The 22,923-nt window shown below is 39.4% G+C and overlaps 1 protein-coding gene across 2 annotated transcripts; it reads left to right on the forward strand.

Annotated features, from left to right (window-relative positions):
• The first annotated feature begins 2,081 nt into the window (after positions 1-2,081).
• Positions 2,082-5,518, forward strand: olig2 (oligodendrocyte lineage transcription factor 2). 2 transcript variants are annotated; one of them, XM_047370854.1, is made up of 2 exons: positions 2,082-2,286; positions 4,034-5,518. In XM_047370854.1, the coding sequence occupies exons 1-2, from the start codon at positions 2,132-2,134 to the stop codon at positions 4,872-4,874; spliced, it is 996 nt and encodes a 331-aa protein (XP_047226810.1). In that variant the 5' UTR covers positions 2,082-2,131; the 3' UTR covers positions 4,875-5,518. The 2 variants fall into 2 exon arrangements, with proteins under 2 accessions (XP_047226810.1, XP_047226811.1); XM_047370855.1 differs by lacking the exon at positions 2,082-2,286 and adding an exon at positions 3,344-3,713.
• Positions 5,519-22,923: the final 17,405 nt, after the last annotated feature.

Raw genomic sequence — 22,923 nt, forward strand, 5'->3', positions numbered from 1 at the left:
TTCAATGAAGGAGGTAGTCTGAGTCTGACTTGAAACGCTCACTTCAACAAAGATCTAAATTAATGGCTTGTTTTTTTTTAGGAAACAAAAATGTCTAGACTGAATCAGTCAGCTACATAGCTGCACATTACATCTGAATGTTTTTATGTCAGCTAATAAATGAGTGAAGGTACTCTTAGGTACAAGTGAACAAAAGTAGCCTTTATCTAAAACCTGACTGAGCATTCCTAATAAAAATAAAAGTTATGGTCATTTGGAAATTAAATTAAACTAAATTAAATTAAAAAGTTGATATAGAGAATTGTAAACAGTTTTTTCTTTTAAACTTTTAAACATATACTGTACTCTTTTGGCTAAATTTCTCCTTAAGCCACTATCAAAATAATGATTTTGTAGTAATTTTGGGAATTGTCTTGGTTTTTGCTAAATGTTGGATCTGATACGATCCATTCTAAGCTGGAAATAACAGAACTTTTGAAATATTTCAATGTATCACTCTTCACAAAAATGTGCAGACATCCCAAAGATGAAAATTTCAGTAAGTCTTATCTTTTTTATAAGTTTAATATAGTTGATTACTGTTAAAATGTTTTGTTTGGTGAATATAAAGTTGCTCTAATGGATCCACCATTAAAACCTCATTTGGACTTTGCTCCTCTTCCTCTGGTGGCTCTTTACATTATATGTACAGTTGGAGAGCTAGATGTGAATTTTAGTGGAAGACAAAGTGCTCCAACAAAGAAAAAAACAACAGTAGTGTTGGGGAGGCGGCGTCTCACGTTCTTCATTTCAACACTTTAACAAAAGCGAGATTTTTGCTTCATTTCGTTCCAAGATCTTGCACAGAAAAGGACCCGGGGGGACTGCCAGGACGTTATTCATGTCTTTCTGTTCATTTGGCCTAACTGGTCAACTTTCCAGACAGAAAAAGAAACCTTCGCTCCTGTTTTTACACCCACCTCTCTTTTTTTCTTACGTTTTTTGTTCGCTCTCTTTTTTATTCTGGAGGAAGATTAGCAGGATTAAGTATGGCTCACATATGCTCCTCTTCACTTCTGGTATTCACCACTGCTCTGGGCTCACTGCCACCCAGACTGATAGACAGGGAGGGATTACTGAGGTGGTATCAGTGAGAAAAGAGTAAAAGGTGCAGGAAAATAGGAAATGAAAATAAATGTCAAGTTCAAACTTTTTTCTGTGGTTTAGTTTTTAGGCTAGCTAAGATTCAAACTATTCTGGACTTCCAAATCGGAGGCAAAGGTTCGGAGAGAGTTCTGCTCTGCTTCAACATGTTGATTGTTCACCTCTGCCCCTTAACTATTGTTTATGTGGAGAAGAACTTCAGCAGACAGCAAAAGCTTTGTTTAAGTTGGAACAGGTCAGGACCAAGGCATAAGCAAACTTACCTGCTGCTTAGGGCTGTCAGGCCAGCAGGGGGCTCCCAAGAGCGCTCACTTTTACACACAGAAAAATTAGTTTTACATTTGTAGTTATGTTTATAAACAGTGAGACTACTTTTAATTTGCTTTAAAGATTTATGAACAGCATTTTTTTAATTCTTCCAAATTTGACATTTGAATTTATTTAGCATTTTAAAAATGTAACTAAACAGAGAAAGAACAAGCATAATTTCATATAATTTGATGATGTTGCATCATTTTTTGTGTGTTCACTGGGGTCTCATTTCATGCACACTTAAACTACAAAATAATCAATCTATAAGTTTCCGTTTTCCAGGCAGACATGTAAGCAGCAAAATGTGCCGCCTCCCCCTGACTCTGGGGAGTGATTGATGAAGTGCTCCACTTTGGATATGACTGCCACCTACAGGCCAGCCAGGCCTACTGAAACATTTTGGGTTATTTTTTCTGTATGGAAGAGGTGATGCTAATTATTTCAGAAAAACTCTGTTTTCATGTGGACAAGACCTGAACACCTTGATGTTAATATGTAGCCTACATGTCAATCTAATGCCATTTGCAGGCCTAACAGAAACATAGGTGGGCAGGACTCTGAAACTGGCTCTTAACTCACATCATCCTACATCCGGCCCTAATTAAGACGTCTTCATTGGCTACCATAATCTGATTTTGCAGAGGCTAAGCAATCTAATTGCTCCTGGCGGCCTAACATGGGAAGGGAAAAAGGAAAGAGATGGAGTAACACTGTACACCTGGAAATGGTGACACCTGGAGGACCATCCGGTTACCTTATGAAGCAGCGGTTATATCAATGGGCCAGGCCTTTAAAGACGGATAACCATGGTGATGAACAAATTAATTGCAGGTTTGTGGGCATAACTTCACAATAAACTACGTTGAAATAATTTAAACACATTTCATGCTAAAAAAAAACACTTAATGTAGGCCTGGTTGGCCTTGTGCGGCTACATATCCGGACCTCTTTACTATCTGTGCAGAACCTGCGCTGCATTTTCTTGTTTACCTAATTATCGTCCGCTAATATACACATTACAAAAATTTTGCTCTTTTTTATTCTGATTTTAATTGAGATCGTGCTTAATTTGAAAATGCAATAATAAACTGAAAACATTTCAAGCCTGAATTGGGGGATAAAGGTGTAAAATTGAAGCGGACAACCAAAGGCTCCCACAGTTTCCTATTTTTATGTATAAGAGAAGGGGTTCTCCCACCTCACTCTTACACACATGAACTTGTCGAGGCAATTAGCGCTGATTGCGTCCGACTGCACAATACTTCTCGCATTTTCGGGACAATGCTGCTGTCAGTTTCAGTTAGTGTGTCTGAGAGCAAAGCACCGGCCCTGGCCCTGCTGTCAGTCAGAACCAGCCGGAGCGCCAGCAGCGGGCCACACTCTGCTGTCGCTCATAGCACTAATTGAAATCTTACGGATCATAACGGTTAAAGACAGTTTTGCACACTTCATTAATTAACGTTTAAAGATGGTCCTCAACGGCAGCTGCCGTCCAAACGGCGGGTACAAAAAAAAAAAACAAAAAAAAAAAACGGAAAACAGCATATTAGATCCAGGTCTGCAAGCTTGAAACATGTTATGATGCGTATTAGGCTTTTACTGGTTTATATTCTGTTAAAAGGGTCGATTTAAAACACATTTTTTCTGGCAATCGAAACATTAAAAAAAAAAAAAAATCTGATTATTATTTATGATACTACAATACATATTTAAGTTAAATGTAAAAAGAAAGAAATATAAAATTGAATACTAAATTATTTCAAATGTAAATTCTTCAATTAAATGTATTATTTGACCTAAAAAATTTATTTAATTATAACTTATTTTTGTACTTTTTAAAGGGGTCTGAGTTAATATATTTTTTTCTAATCATGAAACGCTAATTGGGTCTTATTCTGCGAGGTTTTAATCATAAAAACATTTCAACAGTAGTGGGCCATGTGTTGGCAGGACTGTGTCAGATTTCACTTAATACTGAGGCTCTGTATCGGTAATTACATCAGGCAACAGCACCCCTTCGTCACTCCCTCCCTCACAATGTCTTACCATCCTTCTCCCTTGCCGGCTCTGATTGGTCGCGGGGAGGCCGCCGGGACAGAAGCCGCGTTGTCCCGGTGACCCGGCCCCTACTTGTCCCAGCCCTGCTATAAAAGCCCGCGGCTGCTCGCATGCGCGCCTGATGGGCTGTCAGATGCGACTCGGAGTAACAGGTGGATCCGACTGCAGAAACTCACCGTCATTGCGCTTGGATAAACTTGGTAGGTGTTTTATGTTATGTGTACGCATGTGAAGTGTTTTGTGGCTGAGTTGCAGCAGGTTTGATTTATTTCAGGCATACGTCCGACGGAACAGCATGCAAATTAATTATATAGACACAAATGTAAATTTACCCAAATATAAATTGACGTGCAATGATTTACTTATTTCATTAAAACTAAATATATATAAATATATATGTGTGTGTGTGTGTGTGTGTGTGTGTGTGTGTCTTATCAAAACGAGTTTCGGAAAAACGAGAAAAAGTGACAACAACATCCTGTATGGGAGTCCAGTGACTGAAAAGTTTCTCTCTTTGCAGAGCATCGTGCAGAAGCTGGACCATGGATTCAGACACAAGCCGAGTCTCCAGCAGACCGTCATCCCCAGAGGTGGACGACATCTTCATGTCCACCCTGAAAAAGTCCGTGCACGGCTTCTCGGGCGCCGTGTCCTCCACGCAGAGCGACTCCCCGTCAGAGATCCCCGGTCTGCGCGGCCTCTCCGCCGCCGAGGAGGAGGCGCTGGCGCTACGCATGGTGTCCAAGAAGGATCGCAAACTGCTGTCGGAGAGCGAGCTCCAGTCGATCCGCCTCAAGATCAACAGCCGCGAGAGGAAAAGGATGCACGACCTCAACGTGGCCATGGACGGGCTGCGGGAGGTCATGCCATACGCGCACGGACCGTCGGTGCGTAAACTCTCCAAAATCGCCACCTTGCTGCTGGCGAGAAACTACATCCTGATGCTTAGCAACTCCCTGGAAGAGATGAAGCGGCTGGTGAGCGAGATCTACGGCAGCAGCGGGCACCACAGCTACCACCCGTCTGCTTGTGGAACTATGGCGCACGCGGGGCCCGTGCCGGGACATCCGGCGGCTTCCCACGCCCCACACCCGGCGGTACACCATCCGCTCCTCCCCCCACCGGCCGCCTCCACCGCCTCGCTCTCCGCTTCCGGAATTTCCGCCGTCACGTCGGTCAGACCCCATCACGGACTTCTCAAGGCGCCCACTGCAAGTGCAGGACCCCTGGGTAGCAGTTTCCAGCACTGGGGCGTCGGCACCGGGATGCCCTGTCCGTGCAGCATGTGCCAGGTCCCCCCGCCTCATGTGTCCAGCATGAGCTCCGTGACCATGCCGAGGCTGGCGAGCGACTCCAAGTGACTCTAAACTCAACTGAACTTTTTCCAAATGGGTTGAACACACTGTGTCCCGCACGTTTTTATTTATCTCTGTTGCTGAGTCATAATTGAGAACTCCAATGAATTGATTTTCCTACTCGGGATTGGCAGATTTTTCAACTTAGTGTTTTATTGTAATTGATCTCAAATGTGAGGATATGTACGCACAAAGCTCCTAAAGCACAACAAAACTTTTAGGGCACAGACCCTTGTTCTTAGCTATTTTTTCTGTCCAGAAGAAAAAGAAAATCATAAGTTAAAGCAACAAGTTGCAGTTTGTAAATGTAAATATGTAGATGGATTATGTCTTTAAATAGTTGCAGATGTTATATATTAGAGTCTTGTTACAGTGCGGGAAGATTTCCCCTGTCTGTTCCTTACATGTTGCACCTGCTTCATTCATTTTATGCTTCTTTGTTCAATGCTTTTTGTAGTTGTTGCTTCTTCTCTCTCCCCTCCCCGAATTAAACAATGACCACTTGTTTATTTTTTTAAATGTAAAAAAATAAATAAATGAAAAAGCTATTTATTTACTTATTTGGGTGGAAATTTCAAATTAATCCCTTGTTCTGTTGGGGTTTTGAAATGTAAAAAATAAAGACGATTAATAAAAAAACGTTAAAAAGTCTTGTTGGTGATTTTTTTAATTAAATTTTTTTGTGTTTATTATTTTCTTTTGTTTATACATTTTCTTTCATTATATATATTATTTTGATGCAAACTAGACGATCTGAAAAAATGCATATAAAATGGACATGTCAAAATATATGCCTTCAGCAAATTAATGATACCAAGTCAAAAGAGCTAGTGTCAAATTTATTTTTATCTTAAAAGACAAATAAAAATGTAAAAATTGGGCTTATAAGAAGCACAAAACTATATTGAAACTACATAAAATACAATAAAAACATAATAAAACCATAGCATTTTTAGTTTTCTTTAATTAAATAAAAAATGGATGGAGAATTTCTGTAAATATGGCTCAGAACGTGACAATAAACAATATACACAATACCTGTATATAGTCATATTTGAGAAGGCCTGTATTTAGTTGAGACTATAATATATTTATTGAATGGGAATATATGTTTATTTATTTGTATGCATTTATTGGTGCTAAATTAAACTCCCTGTGTCTATATTAGCCCAAGCTTGTTTTCTTTTAGATCCCGAACAAGCAAACTTGTTCAGAACTTCTGATGTTTGACAAGTGAACATTTTATCATTAAGAACAAAATAACTCATCTTTTTTTACAAAAGTCTCACACGAACTAGTGAAACCCTTGTTTTGTTCTGGTTTCGAAGAATGTGAAAGCAGCGCCCAGAATCGTCCTCTTTACAAACGATAAAGCCGCAGAAAGCTTCTGCTGGCACAGAGAGGCCAGTAATAAGCAAAGGCCGTTAGACTTGAGGAAAATCAAGCAGCTGCAGAGCAGACTGTGCATGCTGTAGCAATATTTTCCAAAAGCTTTTGAAGCTGGAACGATGCGAACTAGATATCTGAATATTCATGCATGGATTTGTTTATTCGTCTCATTAGTGGAATTGAATTATTCAAAGTCCTTCATTGTTTTTGTAGGACGTTTGAGAAAGGGAGAGGTCATTTTGGTGCAATGCAAAAACAGTGTCTCTGAGTAAGCTGAAAGCATTCATCCCCTCTAAATTCTGCAAAAACAAAAGGAGCAACTTAAGAAACAATGTCTTTTTTATTTATGTTCCTAATTTTAACAACTTTTTTCAAAATGAGAGCCAATGATAGCGGCCTTAAACTAAACACAAAGCAATCCATTTATGTTTTACCTAATCTGCAGCCTAAAGTATTTACTCATCTAACATTTTGAGTTCTATATCATTAAAAAGGACTAGTGCCCCAGAAGACATTTATGATGGCTTTGTTCTGTGCAGCAGGCATTAAAGCTAAAATGGAGGCAGACGGTTATTTGAGTATTAATCATGTTTCTCCAGCAGCACTTACCAAGATTTAAATGTATTAACTCTTCTTGTTTTTTCTTCTTCTTGTATTTCTTCTTCTTGTATTTCTAGAAATGAATGTTATTTTGTGCCAGTTTAGAACTTAGTAAGCCAGTGGAAAATGCTTGTGATCTCATACTAAATCTTAACGGAAATTATATTTGCTACTTAAGATAACTCATAGAAATTGGTCTGATAAATCTGATAAAATTTTTTGTCAAGAAGCACTCTGGAACGTTTTTTTTTCTGTGTTGACAGTAATGAAGAAATGTTCCAAATCTTCAAAATGCAATCTGATGTTCATTTTAAGGTGTATCACACAAGTATCATTAATTGAAGCTTAAATCCACATTCCGAGTGTCACTTTACCAAATATCAAATAGTACGCAATTTACTGTGCAAGTAAGCAGCTGATTTTATACTTCTTCACCAGAAGCATCACACAGTAGATATTATATTTCCTATATGGATACAGAACAGCAACTGGATACAGAAACAGTAAGTGTAGTTGAAAAAGATTCCAATTCATGCCAAAGTATTTCTAGAAATGAATGTTATTTTGTGCCAGTTTAGAACTTAGTAAGCCAGTTATTCCTTTTGAATATGGATACATACTTTGAATGCATTCTTGGGTTTTTCTGAATGTTAAAGTGTATGAAATTAGACTGCTGATTCCAGGCAACTGTCGCTCCATGAAAACTTAAACAATTTAATTTGAAAAAATATTAGAAATTCTTCTTCTTAACGGCTATTTAATGTGATATGGTAAATGCTCCAAACGTTTCGATCATGGGCTGATTGCTTAATTGCTGCAGGGAGTGGCTGTCAGCTGAGCTCTGTGTTAACAGCACAGACAGCCACGGACTGTTCAACCTGCAGATTTGGTTACAGTGCTTTTGTTCCATGTTCTTTTTACTAGTTTTTCAGGCTGATCTTCTTTAATGTTCCATCAAGCTTTGTTTTATTTTACCTTTATGCACGTGCTAAAGACTGAACTCAGTTTGTCCGACAAGATAACTTTCATTTTGTCTACAATTTAGTTCCAAAGTCACGTCAGGAACCCTCAGGGACATTTAGGGTGCAAGTTCCAGGAGAGACCACCGGCCAGTCTCAGGCTGACCTTCCCAACTGAACAACAACATTCGAGATAATCCCCGTGAACAGCATTAGAGACAAGTGTGGGAACTGTACCTGGTGAGGTCCGACTTCAGTTCCCAGAGAGCGCTGACACAACAGTGTCTGATTTTTGACCAATGTAAGGAGTTCTCCAATCAATGTTATGGTGGTGGTTCATTGGTGGCCAAATTGATGGATCACTTGAGGTTTATTTTCTCATTTTTCTTCTTCCCGTAAAGTTAGGGGTTAAGATATTTTAAATGCCAAAGAGACACTGATAAAACTTTTGATAAAGTTAGACGTTTTATGAACTAACAGTACTTTGAATGTTCATACTGATTTCTTTTGGGTATTTCCTTTTAAGTAGTTGCTACTTAAAATTTCTATGTCATCTTTTATTTCTTTAATATATTTTTTAAATAGGTTCTTGTAAAATATGGAAATTTGATTTTTTCTAATTTAAATTATACGATAAGACAGTTCCCTTATTAAGTAAGACTTTACCCATCAGATGGTTTTATGAAAGATTATCAAATTATAAGATACATTCATTATTTCATGAGACTGATAAAATCTAATCACATAAACATAATTAAGTAGTTCTATACAATGCGGCAATGGTGATGAATTAAACAGCACCTCTGTAAATTTAACAATATTGATACTGGTACAAGAAGAACAAACTGGAAGATTTCTTTACAATGAAACCTTTTTCCTCACTTTGTATGTATTACCTGGGTAAAAATAACAATTTAAGAAATCAATTAGACTCAGGAAAATCATTAGCAAGCTCATCCCTCACAACCCTATTAATTAGAAAATACTTCTTTATTCAGGCCTATGGAAAGCATCATTAGACTCTGTTTGTGGGCTTCTAAAAGCATTTATATCTATTAACCTTTCCTTCATTTTCTCATATTACTACTCCAAATATCAATGTATTTCACTGGGATTTCCTGTAATTTAACAACAAAAATCAGTGCAAAATCGGGAAATGGAAGGAAATGATTATGAAAAGTGTACCATGCACTTGTATTCAGTCCCCCTATTATTTGTAGAACCATCTTTTGCTACAATTACATCTGCAGGTGTTTTGCAGTTTGTCTCCAATATACATCTAGAGATTGAACAGATTTTTGAATTAAATTTAGGAATGGATTTTGACTGGGCCATTTTAATACATCAATATGCTCTAAACTGTTCACTGTACAGGGGTTAGACAGTGAAACTGAAACACCTGGTTTTAGACCACAATAATTTATTAGTATGGTGTAGGGCCTCATTTTGCGGCCAATACAGCATCAATTCGTCTTGGGAATGACATATACAAGTCCTGCACAGTGGTCAGAGGGATTTTAAGCCATTCTTCTTGCAGGATAGTGGCCAGGTCACTACGTGATACTGGTGGAGGAAAACGTTTCCTGACTCGCTCCTCCAAAACACCCCAAAGTGGCTCAATAATATTTAGATCTGGTGACTGTGCAGGCCATGGGAGATGTTCAACTTCACTTTCATGTTCATCAAACCAATCTTTCACCAGTCTTGCTGTGTGTATTGGTGCATTGTCATCCTGATACACGGCACCGCCTTCAGGATACAATGTTTGAACCATTGGATGCACATGGTCCTCAAGAATGGTTCGGTAGTCCTTGGCAGTGACGCGCCCATCTAGCACAAGTATTGGGCCAAGGGAATGCCATGATATGGCAGACCAAACATCACTGATCCACCCCCATGCTTCACTCTGGGCATGCAACAGTCTGGGTGGTACGCTTCTTTGGGTCTTCTCCATACCGTAACTCTCCCAGATGTGGGGAAAACAGTAAAGGTGGACTCATCAGAGAACAATACATGTTTCACATTGTCCACAGCCCAAGATTTGCGCTCCTTGCACCATTGAAACAGACGTTTGGCATTGGTTTGGCTATAGCAGCCCGGCCGTGTATATTGACCCTGTGGAGCTCCCGACGGACAGTTCTGGTGGAAACAGGAGAGTTGAGGTCCACATTTAATTCTGCCGTGATTTGGGCAGCCGTGGTTTTATGTTTTTTGGAGACAATCCGGGTTAGCACCCGAACATCCCTTTCAGACAGCTTCCTCTTGCCTCCACAGTTAATCCTGTTGGATGTGGTTCATCCTTCTTGGTGGTATGCTGACATTACCCTGGATACCGTGGCTCTTGATACATCACAAAGACTTGCTGTCTTGGTCACAGATGCGCCAGCAAGACGTGCACCAACAATTTGTCCTCTTTTGAACTCTGGTATGTCACCCATAATGTTGTGTGCATTTCAATATTTTGAGCAAAACTGTGCTCTTACCCTGCTAATTGAACCTTCACACTCTGCTCTTACTGGTGCAATGTGCAATCAATGAAGACTGGCTACCAGGCTGGTCCAATTTAGCCATGAAACCTCCCACGCTAAAATGACAGGTGTTTCAGTTTCATTGTCCAACCCCTTTAGGTCTGGTTGTATGTTTAGTTTTATGATCCTGCTGAAAGGTGAACCTCTGTCCAAGTCTCAAGTGTTTTGCAGCCCCTAACAAGGTTTCATCCAGGACTGACCTGTGTTTAACTCCATCCATCTTAATACCAATTCTGACTAGCTTTTCTTTCCCTGCTGAACAAAAGCATTCCACAGCATGGTGCTGCCACAGCCACGGTATAATGCAGAGATGATGTGTTCTTGCTGATATTGAGTGTTTGTTTCCCAGGACACTGTGTTTCGCAGGTAAGCCGAAAAGTTCCGTTTTGGTTTTATCTGACCAGAGCATCTTCATTTGCACATTTGTTGTGCCCTCTGCATGGCTTTTGGGAAAAGGACAACATGGTTTGTTATGGTTATCTTCTTTCCACTTTACCTCTAAAGGCCAGATTTTCCTACCTGCCCTGTGGATCATAGCAGCTCCTCTAGAGTTACCGTGGACCTCTTGGGTTTTTTTCAGATGAATGGTCTCCTTGTTTGCTTGTCACTTTAGATAAACAACAATGTTTTGGCAGGTTTGCAGTAGTGCCATCAGCTTTCCAATATTCAGATGATTGATAATGCTACATAAGACGTACATAACCTGGAATATTATCTTCCAATCTATCCCTGCTTTAAAACCTCTCCACAACTTTATCAACGACGTCTGCTGTGTTCCTTGGTCTTCATGATGCTGTTTGTTCACTAATGTTCTCTAACAAATGTCTAAGGCCTTTACAGAACAGCTGGTTTTGTTGGATATGTTGGTCTAAAAAACATAAAATCCCATATTTTCCGAAGCAGACATACATATTGCTAAAGTTAAAAGAAAATCTGACGGAGCAGCATCTTTTCAGCTCTGCTTGAACAGTGTGGCCGTTAGCAGCCAGGCTTCCCATCCCTGGGACTGGATTTGAATAAACAGCTCCTGAGGCACTGCTGGTGGCAGGCTGAATCACCCACCACCGCGGAGAGTCAGAGGCTGAATCTATGATGCTTTAAATATTCATATCTTTGGACAGACGGGGAGCCATCGGCCTTACACTGTTGTAACTGGATTTAAACACTGCGCAGATGTACACCCTTTCAGCTCTGCGCATCATGTTGTGTTAGCTGAAGGGATTAAACGGTGGTGGAATGCATCAAAGGTGGGCGGAACAACAGAAAGAGAAACTGAGTCAATGATGAAGAAAAGGAGGAATAAGACAGAGAAGATAAACAAACAGATGAGCTGTCAAGAGATAAAGGCAGGATTGAACTCTTACATGGGAATAGATGGAGCTCTGAGGTGAACATGAGACCTCGGAGGTCACTCTTTCCCATGGGACTGATGTTTGCTCAAACTGCTCCTTCTGCTTACTCTGTATCAGCATCTACACACTGATAAACTGTAGCAAAGACCCACAGTCTGTAAAGTAACAAGTGATGACTAGTGAAGAGATGTCTTTTTGAGTCTGCAAAATACTCAGCTTTCTAGTATGATTCACTAAGTACATTTTTATATTTACGATCAGGACAAGAGATAGATTAGAAACGGTATATACAGACTCTCCGCTCTCAGCTTCAAAATAAATGAATCTGTTTTTATAGCATCATAATCTCACACTTAAGAAAACAGAAAAATGAAAACTTTAATCTGAGTGAATTTATTTGATAGAGGAAAAAACTTACAGTAAGAATCAATTATGTTGTTATGTATTTTTAACGAATGCACTTGTTACATTATGCATCCTGTCAATACTTTGTACAACCCAATTGTTCCAGTACTTAGGACAGTACTTAGCATTATTCTACAACATTCTGCAAGGTTGGATCATACATAGAGAGGGGTCTTTGAGCTTTCCTCTTTCCTCTAGTCTCTCTAAATCATTTAGAGTCCCTGCTTTAGCTCTCTTCTCTTTTGCTCATCCCACAAGTTTCCGTATGATTCAGGTCTGAGAACTGAGAAGGCTTTGGACGGTTGATTTTGTGTCTGTGGAACCATTCCTGTTTGGCCATATGATCTGCATAATCATCCTGCTAAAGCACCAAGTGATGACCTGTTTTCAGTTTACTGGTCCAGTCCAGAATTATTTATTTTAAGGCTTTTTAGACATCTTTATCAGGGTTGCCAAACAATGCAAAGGAAGCAAAATTTACTGACTTAATCAGTACGTATTGTCCATTTTTTTTTATCCACAGTCAATTATTCAATAAAATATGATGCTCGCCATATTTGATGCCATAATCTGTTCAACATTTAATGACTCATTTATTCAACATAATATTGTCCTACAGTGTTTAAACGGTAGGGGTTGATATTTGGATTCAAATTTGTTTATGCAACAGGACATTTTGGTTAGATTTAGCAAAACAAGTCAGATTTATCCAAAGGACATGTCAGTATTGATGTGCTACAAATTCCTCACAAAATAACTCTCTCTACCTTTATCAGAAACACTATTACTAACAGATGAAAGTGTTTTTTTCCAACATGGACGTGTCTTTTGACTTTTTACCTATTTGTTGTCACTCGTGATCTTCTTTTGTCATGACTCTCCTGTGTTTATTTCTTGTGTGCTGATCATGTGATTGCTCTTTACTTAAGTTATATTTAACCTGGATATATACTGACCTCAGGTTTGTGAATTCAGTGCTTTAAAAAAAAATCAGTTCTTTCTGTTTTTTAGTTTGTGTTAAAACCGCTTTAGATAATTGTTGGCAGTTTGCAGCTTAGCCTGTAATCATGTAAACATAATTATTTTAAGTCTGAGTATCTTATGGAGCACAGTTTTATTGATCAAAATTGAACTTCACTTGCCTAGTTTTTGATAGATTTATTAATGTTTCCTTATAGTCTGATGAGAAATGCGCACTTTTATGCTTTCCTCAGATTTTTTGTTTAAAGTTTCTTTAATGAAACACTCTGTTCTGTTCTGGTTGGTTTGGGAACAGTATGGATCAGATAAGACAATTTTCTTTAATGTTTCAGTTCAGTTTCCATTATCCAGAAACAAAAACAGTGTGTTATGTCTGCAAATCCACCAAGGTATTACCTTCTGCCTAAACTGACATGCCAGACAAGAAGATCATGATGGATCTAGTCAAATCCCGACAAAACATTCATCTGTAGCTACAGTGGAATTGTTTAGATCAGAGATCAACTAAGAACAACTAAGGATGTTCAGGGATAATCTTAATCCAATCTGACTGAGCTTGGACTATTTTGCCGAGAATGTTACCTGAAATTTAAGAAGATGGGAGTCCTACCCTTTTTCTAAAAAAACCAAAAAAAGAAAACTGTTTCAAAGTCTTTAAGTCAAACATTTTTGAGATAGGAAAAAAGTGCTGGAACTCTGAAGTGTTTATAAAAACAGAATGTATGCAACACAGAGCTAAATACCTAATAAAGCCTAAGTGGTGCTCATATGTATGTTTGTGGGTGTGCCTGATTGTCTATAAGGAGCAGCAGATGAACTGTTCGATTGGGTGGATCAATGTGTTTAGCGAAGGCCCAGAGGAACAAAGACAGGAGGAAGAAAGAGAAAGAAAGAAAAGTAAAACCAAAGAAACAAAGCAAGAGAGCAGAAGATCCATTGAGAGTGTTTTTTTGTGACCAAAGAATCGTCCCCAGTGGCTTTGAAAGAAGGGATAATCCTGTCAAGTAAGCGGACCTTTGGATATTCATGACCGACCGAGCGGCTCGGCGGACTGAAGGAGGACACAGTCAGGATGGGATTAAACATCAAAGTGGATGTGAGGAGCGCAGGACTAGGATGAGAATCGGCCAACGCGGAAAACACAGAGGTCTCAGAGGGGTGCAATGGGGCCAGTGGGTACCAGTTGTCTGGTGTGTGGACAGGACTTTCAATGACTCAGAGATGAGGGCCTCCTAAATGTTATTCAGGGGAGTGACATGGCATGGTGCATGCACCTGTCCCTGATGCATGCATACCCATCAAATTTCCCCTCATTATGGTCATCCTTCAGACCGCTGAGCAGCTGAGATCAAGAACTATCAATACTATCATGTGATTGGCTCACCACTTATTTTAAACCCTCCAATGGAGCATCATACATCCATGCAGGAAACCTTAAAAATGTGTAAATGAACTACAAAAGAACAGGACGTTGACATTTTTGATCTAAAAGGAGTTCCAAGTTTCTGTGCAGTTAAAATTTTGATCTGGCAGGACCTAATTTTACAACATGGAAAGGAAATCAGCATCATCTGCACTTGTGTCTTTGCTCTGAGTTTGCCCCAAATAACAATGCCCTCTCACACCACTTCTCCTGTATTGACTTTGGCAGGTCCAACTGGTACACTTTAAATACATGTTGCGTACTTGGAGTGTGTAGGAGTGCAGAAAAGTAGAATTTAATCTCTCCAGGTGCTGTGTAGATATCTTTATATGCTGTTTGGGTCATATTTTTCAGTCTGTTCAGTTTTCTATGTCATCTGTTACGTTTTTCCAACTGTTAAGTCACAGTATTTGCTGCAGAACAGCTAAATAAGGTCATGGATTTCCGGCTGATCAATTACACATATCTGCCATATTTATTTCTCACTGCGATTTTGTAGTCAAAGTTTGGTTCGGTTGTTGGGTCTATTAACCCAAACAATTCATAACACTGTCCCCCAGCATCAGAACCTCTTTGAAGTGCCTGGTTAAAATTTATTTTTCATGGAAATCCACCCACAACAGTGTGAAAATTCCTATTTCTCCACTTCAAGGATACGTGCCTTCAGCAACCTTCACCAGGATCAAGAAGGATTTGCTGAAAGACTTCATCTAATTAAGGGGTCAGTTCCTTCTGTCTATAGAGACGTTTGCAGCAAAGCAGTAAGCTGCCAATGACGCTAAAATGACAACAAACTTTATTTTAGACATGAATTTATTGTCTGTTGATATGACATCCCGAACATTCAGTTGATAGCAGTAGCATCGTGCCTTCTGCTTATGTCAGCGCTGTGTGCTGCTTTTAGCTCCTTGAGGACAGAACCGTACTGTGTTTTTAATAGTATTATTACATTAACAATTTTACATTGTTTTTGATGTTTTTGTCTTGTTTCTGTGGCATTAGATAATTGTTGTCAAATTACAAAAATAGCCGAATGCGTTAAAGTGGAATTAATCTTGAACTGTATTGGGACGGGGTGTGAAGTGCTTCAACATCATTTAAAGAGACGGCACCAAAACGAGTTGCTCTCAGACGCACCTCAGAACAGGTAAAAGAGGAGCTTGTGGAGCTACAATAACGAGGAGTTCAGACCACAGCATTGTAGTTCCACTTTATGTAGACCACAACCGAATGATTTCAGTGTGAAAAGGAAGGATTTAAAAGCATGAAATGTCCTCTTTAACACAAAAAAGATCCAATCATCAAGGGCACGCATCATTGTTTTTCACAGCTTTTCCTTTTTGTATTCAGGCTGGAAGAACCCATATTTATTTTAATGCTGATGTCAGAAATTGAGAATAAGGGGAAAAAAAAGTAGAGAGCAAAGAATGCTGCAAAAATGTTTTTACTTGTTTTTTAAAGCCTTCATCTAATGCGTCTTCTTCATCTATTAATGTATTTGCAGCTGGCAAACCAACTGAAAGGTTGGCATTATCAAGACCAGCTGGGCACTGCTGTTCCTTAAAGCAGAACCTTGTGGTGTAGCTACCAGGCATTCATCCAGTGGTGTTATGGCATATACTCTGACAGGTAATCAAAATATTGAGTATACAAGGATCACTAACCTGTAAACCTAACGAGACTAGCACATGTACAGAGAACAGACAGAGGAAATGGCAGCATAACAGGTCAGCAGAGAGAGCAGATCTAGAACCATATCAAGGAAACAAAACCAAAAGTAATCACAGAAAATTACACAGATAAACCAAGTTAAAACCAAATGTGTAATCTGTGATAGTTTTTCTAAATACTGAAGAAAATTAAAAAGTAACACCTGCTGTATAATTTCCATCGTCTTCATTGGTGTTTAGTTAAGTAATACAACTATTTGTCTCTCTTGTAGTTAGTGGTTGTTTTGTGTTTAGTTACCCCTATTGTTTTGAAATGGTCTGATCAACCATTATACAGTATGTCCCTTTGTATGTCATTACTTTGTAAGGAGGATTTCTCTGCTATTTGTTAGGTTCAAATTTTTGCATGAGTTCAGTTTTTTGTTCTGTGATCTCATTTGTAAAATTAACATAACGTTTTGTAAACTATCAGGTTAAAATAAAAAATAAAAAAAAACGTATTTTTCGAAACATTCCTGTGAGACCTGCTTCTCCTCTCGGTCCATCACAGCTGGATTTTTTAACCCTATAACATCTACAGTGCTCTCAAACAGCTCGAGCCCGGTTAGGTTATGCGGCAGGCTAATGACACAAAATATACTGGAAAGTCCACTTCTGAATGGCTCAAATGACCATGTGGAGATTTTTGGATTGGTCTAATCATGAGTTAAATCCAATTTAAATACCATGGCATGATCCTAAATAGCCTGTCCAAGCTCATTGCTTATGCTCATGCCTATCTGCAGAGGTAGATTAAATTAACTTTGAAGACAAGAACTACAGATTAATGCACCTCATTCATCTAGTTTGATTCTACTAAAAACAAAAAAACAAAAATAACTTTTAATAATGGGAAATAGTTTACTATGAGATAAAAGGCTGTATTGTTGTGAGATTTCTTGCTATTTTCAGAAAAATAAAAATGGAGCAGACATGGATGTACGTGGTTGCTGTAGTTTTATGTTGTGTGTTGTATACATGTTTATAATCAGTTGTAGTAGTATTTCTAACTATTCAAATACAAAAAGGTGTTAAAAACCTGAAAATAATAGTGAAAGAATGGAGTATTGCACTTCAAAACCAAACAGTTTTCTTCCTATCAAACAGTCTTGTTAGTATGAATGGATTGTTAATGAATACAGTAGAATAATAAACTTCTTAGGACACTATCTGCTATTTAGTCGTTTGCTGTTTTTCTTTTTTCTTTTCTTTTACAGGTAGGAGCATAAAATCATTGAAATTGCTTGTAACTTTTAGGGATAACAAGAGCAATTTCTTTTTAACTGATCACATCTTTTTCCCCTGGAAAAGCTCTTGTTTTTATTATTTAATGAGATGCTTTTGTCAGTTTTAAAAGCAGTGTACAAATGGAAATCTGATCGAATTTAGAACACAAATCGTGCAATTATCTCTGCCTCCACAGCAGTCAGGCCACCATGAGATGTTTTAATAATTACAACCCCAATTTGTCAAGTTAGTGAAGTCTGCTATCGTGTTGCGCTGCAACATATGTCAGCTCTCTGAGTTGTTGCTTCCCTGGGGTTCTTTGTTTCATAAATCAAATTAGCACTGTACTAAGAGTGGCAGTCATCAAATTCGCACACATCCAAAGATGAAATCAGCCTGAATATTATACATATTTTTACTCACGAACCCACTGTTTCATTCTTAGTTTCACTGTTGGAAGGTACTCCTGAGTGTGGTCAACATCTGTGACAAAGGTATTGCTGTCAGATGTGTGTGGAGGCCTAAACTGAAAGGAGAGTGGGTGCTTCTGTCTGATTGTCCAGGTTCTAGAGGGCCTATGAAGAGAAGGAGCACAGTAAGAGGTGATTGAGTTGAGGTAGCAGAGGTTGTAAGGCAAAGAGGGGGCTGTCTTATGGGGTGGGTGGGGTGGGGGGGGGGGGTGGTTGGGTTAGCTGTGCATGCTGACAGATGTGTCCATCAATGCCTGAAAGGATCGTCTTACATCCACCGCCTCCATCTGCTGGCGTGGTTTGTCCAAGGGGTTGTAGATACTAAATGTGTTAAAATGTTTGGTTCATCACAAAATGAAACACTGTTTCTAAAAGGGGTGCAAGAAGCAAAAACCTTAAAAAAACAAAATAATAGCGATGTGAAAATATTACAGAATTTGACAATCTGAGTATTAACAAATCAACAAAAACATAGATTTGCACCTTTCCGGTCAGCTGGGAGATGTGACCCCTCCTCTGTGAACTTTCCTGCCACTACCTCATGGTTTCCAAGCTAGCAGAGCACAAATGGGCCTGAAAAGAGGCATTCAGGAGTCCTCACAGCCATAATATGACCAGTATTAAAGCTGTGTGATGTTTTTCTAATGATTTTTCAGGCATACTAACATCCTTTCATGTTAACAGATTTTATTTATTATATATTGAATATTAAATTAATTCTGATAACAATTTTGGCTATTTATAATTTCTGTTTGGCAACTATATTCATAATAATTTAAAATCAGCATTTGTTAACTGCCGACCTGACCCACATGCAGAGAACAACCAGAGACCGATGAGATTAGTGAATGTTTATTTAAACAAATGATCCTGGGAACGGGAAACAAGACTGGATCCGTCTGGCTGCAGGGGAAGAGCAGAGTTACAAACTGGACCTCAGAAAACGCACCAGAACTGATTGTGCAGCTTACAGGTAAGTGCTGGGAAACCGGGGGGAATGGTCATAGATCCAGTGGTGTAAGAGAGAGCGGCTCGCCTTGACCACCATGTTCATTGAGACTGGGCTGACAGAAGGTGCTGGGAGGACGGACAGGATTCACTTCGCTGGTGGCTCACAGAAGAGTCAGCCTGAAGGTTCAATTCGAGACTCGGTTCAGACCGATTCTTGAAATCTCTGGTCAACTCCGTTGGATCCAGAGGTAAGGCACCTGGAAGTGTCAGGACAGGCAAAATTAGTGCAAGTTTACAGAAAATTTCAGAAATAACTTTCAAACTATGAGAGTGGATTTCAGGGAAGGCCAGTAGCTGTACTGCAAGGGCAAAACTCTCAGGCAACGAAGTGCAGGCGCGGCCTCTTCATATACTGCCCACTTGATAAGCTGCACCTATCCCTTCTCCAGCACCTCCAGGCAACGACACCTGGCGGTAAAATGGTTAGCTGCAGGCAGACACCACGGATTCTGACAGCATTAAAGAACATTCTAGCCTTCCTGCCATTAGCTGTCATTTAATTTATGTATTAGGAACAGAGCAGTTGTGATCAAACAGAGGATTACTAATCAAAGACAAAATGATCATTGAGTTGACATTTTAAACTGTCATTAGCAATTTATATGAGTGTTTAGCATTGTTATTATGGTTAGCATTGACATAACAACTGTTTCTGCCTATTATTCCCAAAGATTATAGATGTTACTTCTGAGATTCCCAAATCCACCACGTTCCATGACAGATAGAGGTTGAAAGCTCAATAAAGCTCAATAAAACAGAGCAACATTGCTGTTATAGGCTCAGCCTTCCTGTTATGTGTTGAAAGTGAGAAATGTCAAAAGTAAAGACAAAACACAACAGTTTTTATTTAATAACTTCTTACATCTCTATGCTTCCCCTGACTTCACTTAAATACTTCCCAGATACTGATAATAGCTAACTTTAAGTCTTCTACCTCAGTAATAACGCCACATGGAAAAGTGTTGTTTCTCACCGCGACCTGGCAGTGCTTAGGTTTGGTGCATTCACTAAGCGGAAAAGGTCTGAGTTTTGAGTTTCAGGTTTTGGATCAGGGCTGATCAAATTGAAAATCAACCTATTCCAGTCATCAGCTGAACTAATGAGCACAAGATAGTTTTTATGACCAACGTGATAACTGTAAATAGTGAACTGACACATTGGGATTTTTACTTTAAACATACCAATTGCATGTTGGAAACAATGAATTAATGTTGAAAACACACTCAACTCCTTCCCTATTTTGCCTCATTTGAGAAAGTCCATTTCCATGTCCAATGTGTCCTCATCAATCATACTGCAATGAACATTTTGCTTGACAGTGAATTTGGTGTAACTGCACCGTCCTGCATGCAGATGAGAATAACCTTTGTTAACCAAGCCTTGGCCTTGTACCACCTATAAACCCCAAAAAGAAACATCTCAACCCACCCCCCACAACATTTAGACTTTAATTGTTGCGCCCCCTCTTCACCCTCAATCACTGCATCTAAAGAAGAAGAAGAAGCTCAATGTTTATCTTTGGACAAGGATTCCAGTTGAACCTCAGTTTCTGTGAATTCATCATTGTCACTGTTAAATAGGATCGGGGGCTTTAAGGATACTTTGTGGGGGGACGGGTTAACTAACACCCTCCTATTAGCAGACACCCAGCAAATCCCTGGTGGCATTGTTTAGGAGACGAACATCTGCTGTAACAATAGACAGTCACTGACTCAGGTTGTGTTTGAGATGATTTTAAATGACCACAATGAAAGGTTAAGGTACTTTAAGTTTGACTCTTGTTACCATTTAATGTGAAAAACATGCATATATCACATGGAAATTATTACGATTAATAGCCTGTGAAACTTCTGTAGGATTAGATCTTTCCCGATGAAATGCTGAGCAGACAATTACTAAAAGTGTCACTAGAGCTGTTAGCGAGATGAAATATGAATGTTTTAAATGTCCATCTGTATTTAAACAACCATGACCAACTGAGCGTGTGCAGCTATTGAAAGTGAAGCATTTAGGCTCTCTTTCACAAAGGGCCTGAGGGCTAAAACCTTGCATCCCTCCTACAGTCATTATCCCTTCCACACTATGATCAGCACCAAATGCTGCCTATCCCAGGCCAGCGCTCACAAAGCATGCTGGGAAGGACAAAGGCAGACCTTCAGTCGATTGGTTCCACCTTATTAACAGCTTGTAATCTTCTCATGTCTTTAGCCGGGCCTTACCGAGCAGGAGCTGGGGCGAATAGAGGAGTGAGTTCTCTGTCTCCGCTTTGATACAGAGCAGCTTTTTTCCTTCTGAAAAGTCCAGCACTGTTATATTTCCATTGTTACCACTGCACCTGTTTAACACATTGAGTAAATCAGTCACTAGCAACTGTTAATTTCTCATTAGACCCTCTTTGCACATTGTAAACAAGAGACAGTTTGGGATTTGAAAGCCTCCAGCAGGTGCAGCCTCTTGTTTAACAGTTTGGCTTGCTCTGTCAAAAAATTATTTGAACTTCTCTTGTGGAAAAAAAGGGAGAAATTGGTTTTTTGCCAAGACATGACTTTTTAACATTTTGTCATGTTAGAAGTTTAATTTATTTCAATTTATTATTATTTTTTTTTATTTGATGTCATGAAGCCTAGAAAAAATGCACAATTGTAATGTTAGATGGAAAACAATACATAGTTTAAAAAATTGTTTTTCCTTAAAAATGTGACAAGTGTGGTGTGCATTTGTACTCATCCCACTGCAGCATTACTCTGGAGTTACCTTTGTGGTATCTCTCTAGCGTCTGAGTATCATGGCCATCTGTGAATATCATTTTTAAAGGCTTACCAGAGATTCTTTGTTGAATATAGATATATAGGTATAGATTTTGAATACAAATCCATGTTACATTTTTTCTATGGGTCATTATTCTTCCATTTCACAATTAATAATTTGTTTTGGTCTATCATATAAAATCCCAGTAAAATGCATTGAAGTTTGTCATTAAAAAGTGAAAGTTTAAGAGAAATTATAGGCTCTACATTTGTACTCTTGTTCACACTTAAAAGCATTTGAGCATCTCGAGTGTTTGTTAAATAAATGCTTTTATTGGGTAAGTTAATGTTTTATCTTCAGAACAGCCAATAAACAAACAAAACAACAACAAGAAAGAGAGTGGTGTCATCTGTGGTGTATTTTTCACTTGGGATAGATTGACCTAGGAGTTTGGCTGAGGTGTCTTCCTGTTTGCCAGCCACAGGAAATGGCTCAACACAGATGAAGCATTTAGCTCCCAGGTGCAGACCCCTCACTGGACAGCCTTGCCTAGATGGATAGTACTTCTTCCACCATAAAGACACTAGTCTTCCTCCTGCCCTGAAGCCACCGGTGCTCCAGCCCGGGTCCAGCCTCATCAAAAGAAGCTGCGAGCTGGAGGCGGATATGCTGAACTGCAGCCCAAAATCAAGCTCACTGTTCTTTTCCTTGTAAGTGGCAGAGAAAACGTGGGGGAGGTGCTCCATTCTGGGGGACACCAGCTTCTTTCTTTCTTTTATTCTCCCCTATTCTGACTTCTGTATGTGTAGCTCCTTGCAGGTGTCCCATTCCCCCCCCCCCCTCCTTGACACAGAATCAATCCTTAAAATATAGTCAAGAAAGAGAAAATCACGCCAGGCTTTCTTTCACTACTCAGTTTATTACATCTCTTTGTTACAAAAGGCACTAGAAATCAAATTGAGCTAATCGGCATGCACACAAACACACATTCATCCTGGCTGCCTGCACTCTGTTCTCCTGCAGGTGCGAGGGCCATCCGCCTGTCTCTTTTCATGCAGTCCTCTCTTTCCTGTCCGTCTGCAGCCACCCATTCAGCTTCAATCACAGCACCAGCCGGACGCAACTGGCCCACTGGTGTGGAAGGGAAGCGCTTCCACGCACGCCTTGGACGACATGGGAGGAACGGCTTGGGGGTAGGTGGGTGGAGGTGGGTGGAGGTCTTCCTCCTCTGCATCTCCTTCTGCTTTCATCGT

Source organism: Girardinichthys multiradiatus, chromosome 7, assembly GCF_021462225.1.
Source record: "Girardinichthys multiradiatus isolate DD_20200921_A chromosome 7, DD_fGirMul_XY1, whole genome shotgun sequence".
Classification (NCBI taxonomy): domain Eukaryota; kingdom Metazoa; phylum Chordata; class Actinopteri; order Cyprinodontiformes; family Goodeidae; genus Girardinichthys; species Girardinichthys multiradiatus.

What these genes read in the sequence shown, in the direction of transcription:
- olig2 (XM_047370854.1), top strand. Translation starts at nt 2,132, where the DNA reads ATGGGAAGGGAAAAAGGAAAGAGATGGAGTAACACTGTACACCTGGAA. An exon ending in GATGAACAAATTAATTGCAG is followed by an intron (nt 2,287 to 4,033) that starts GTTTGTGGGCAT and finishes CTCTCTTTGCAG; the next exon opens with AGCATCGTGCAGAAGCTGGA.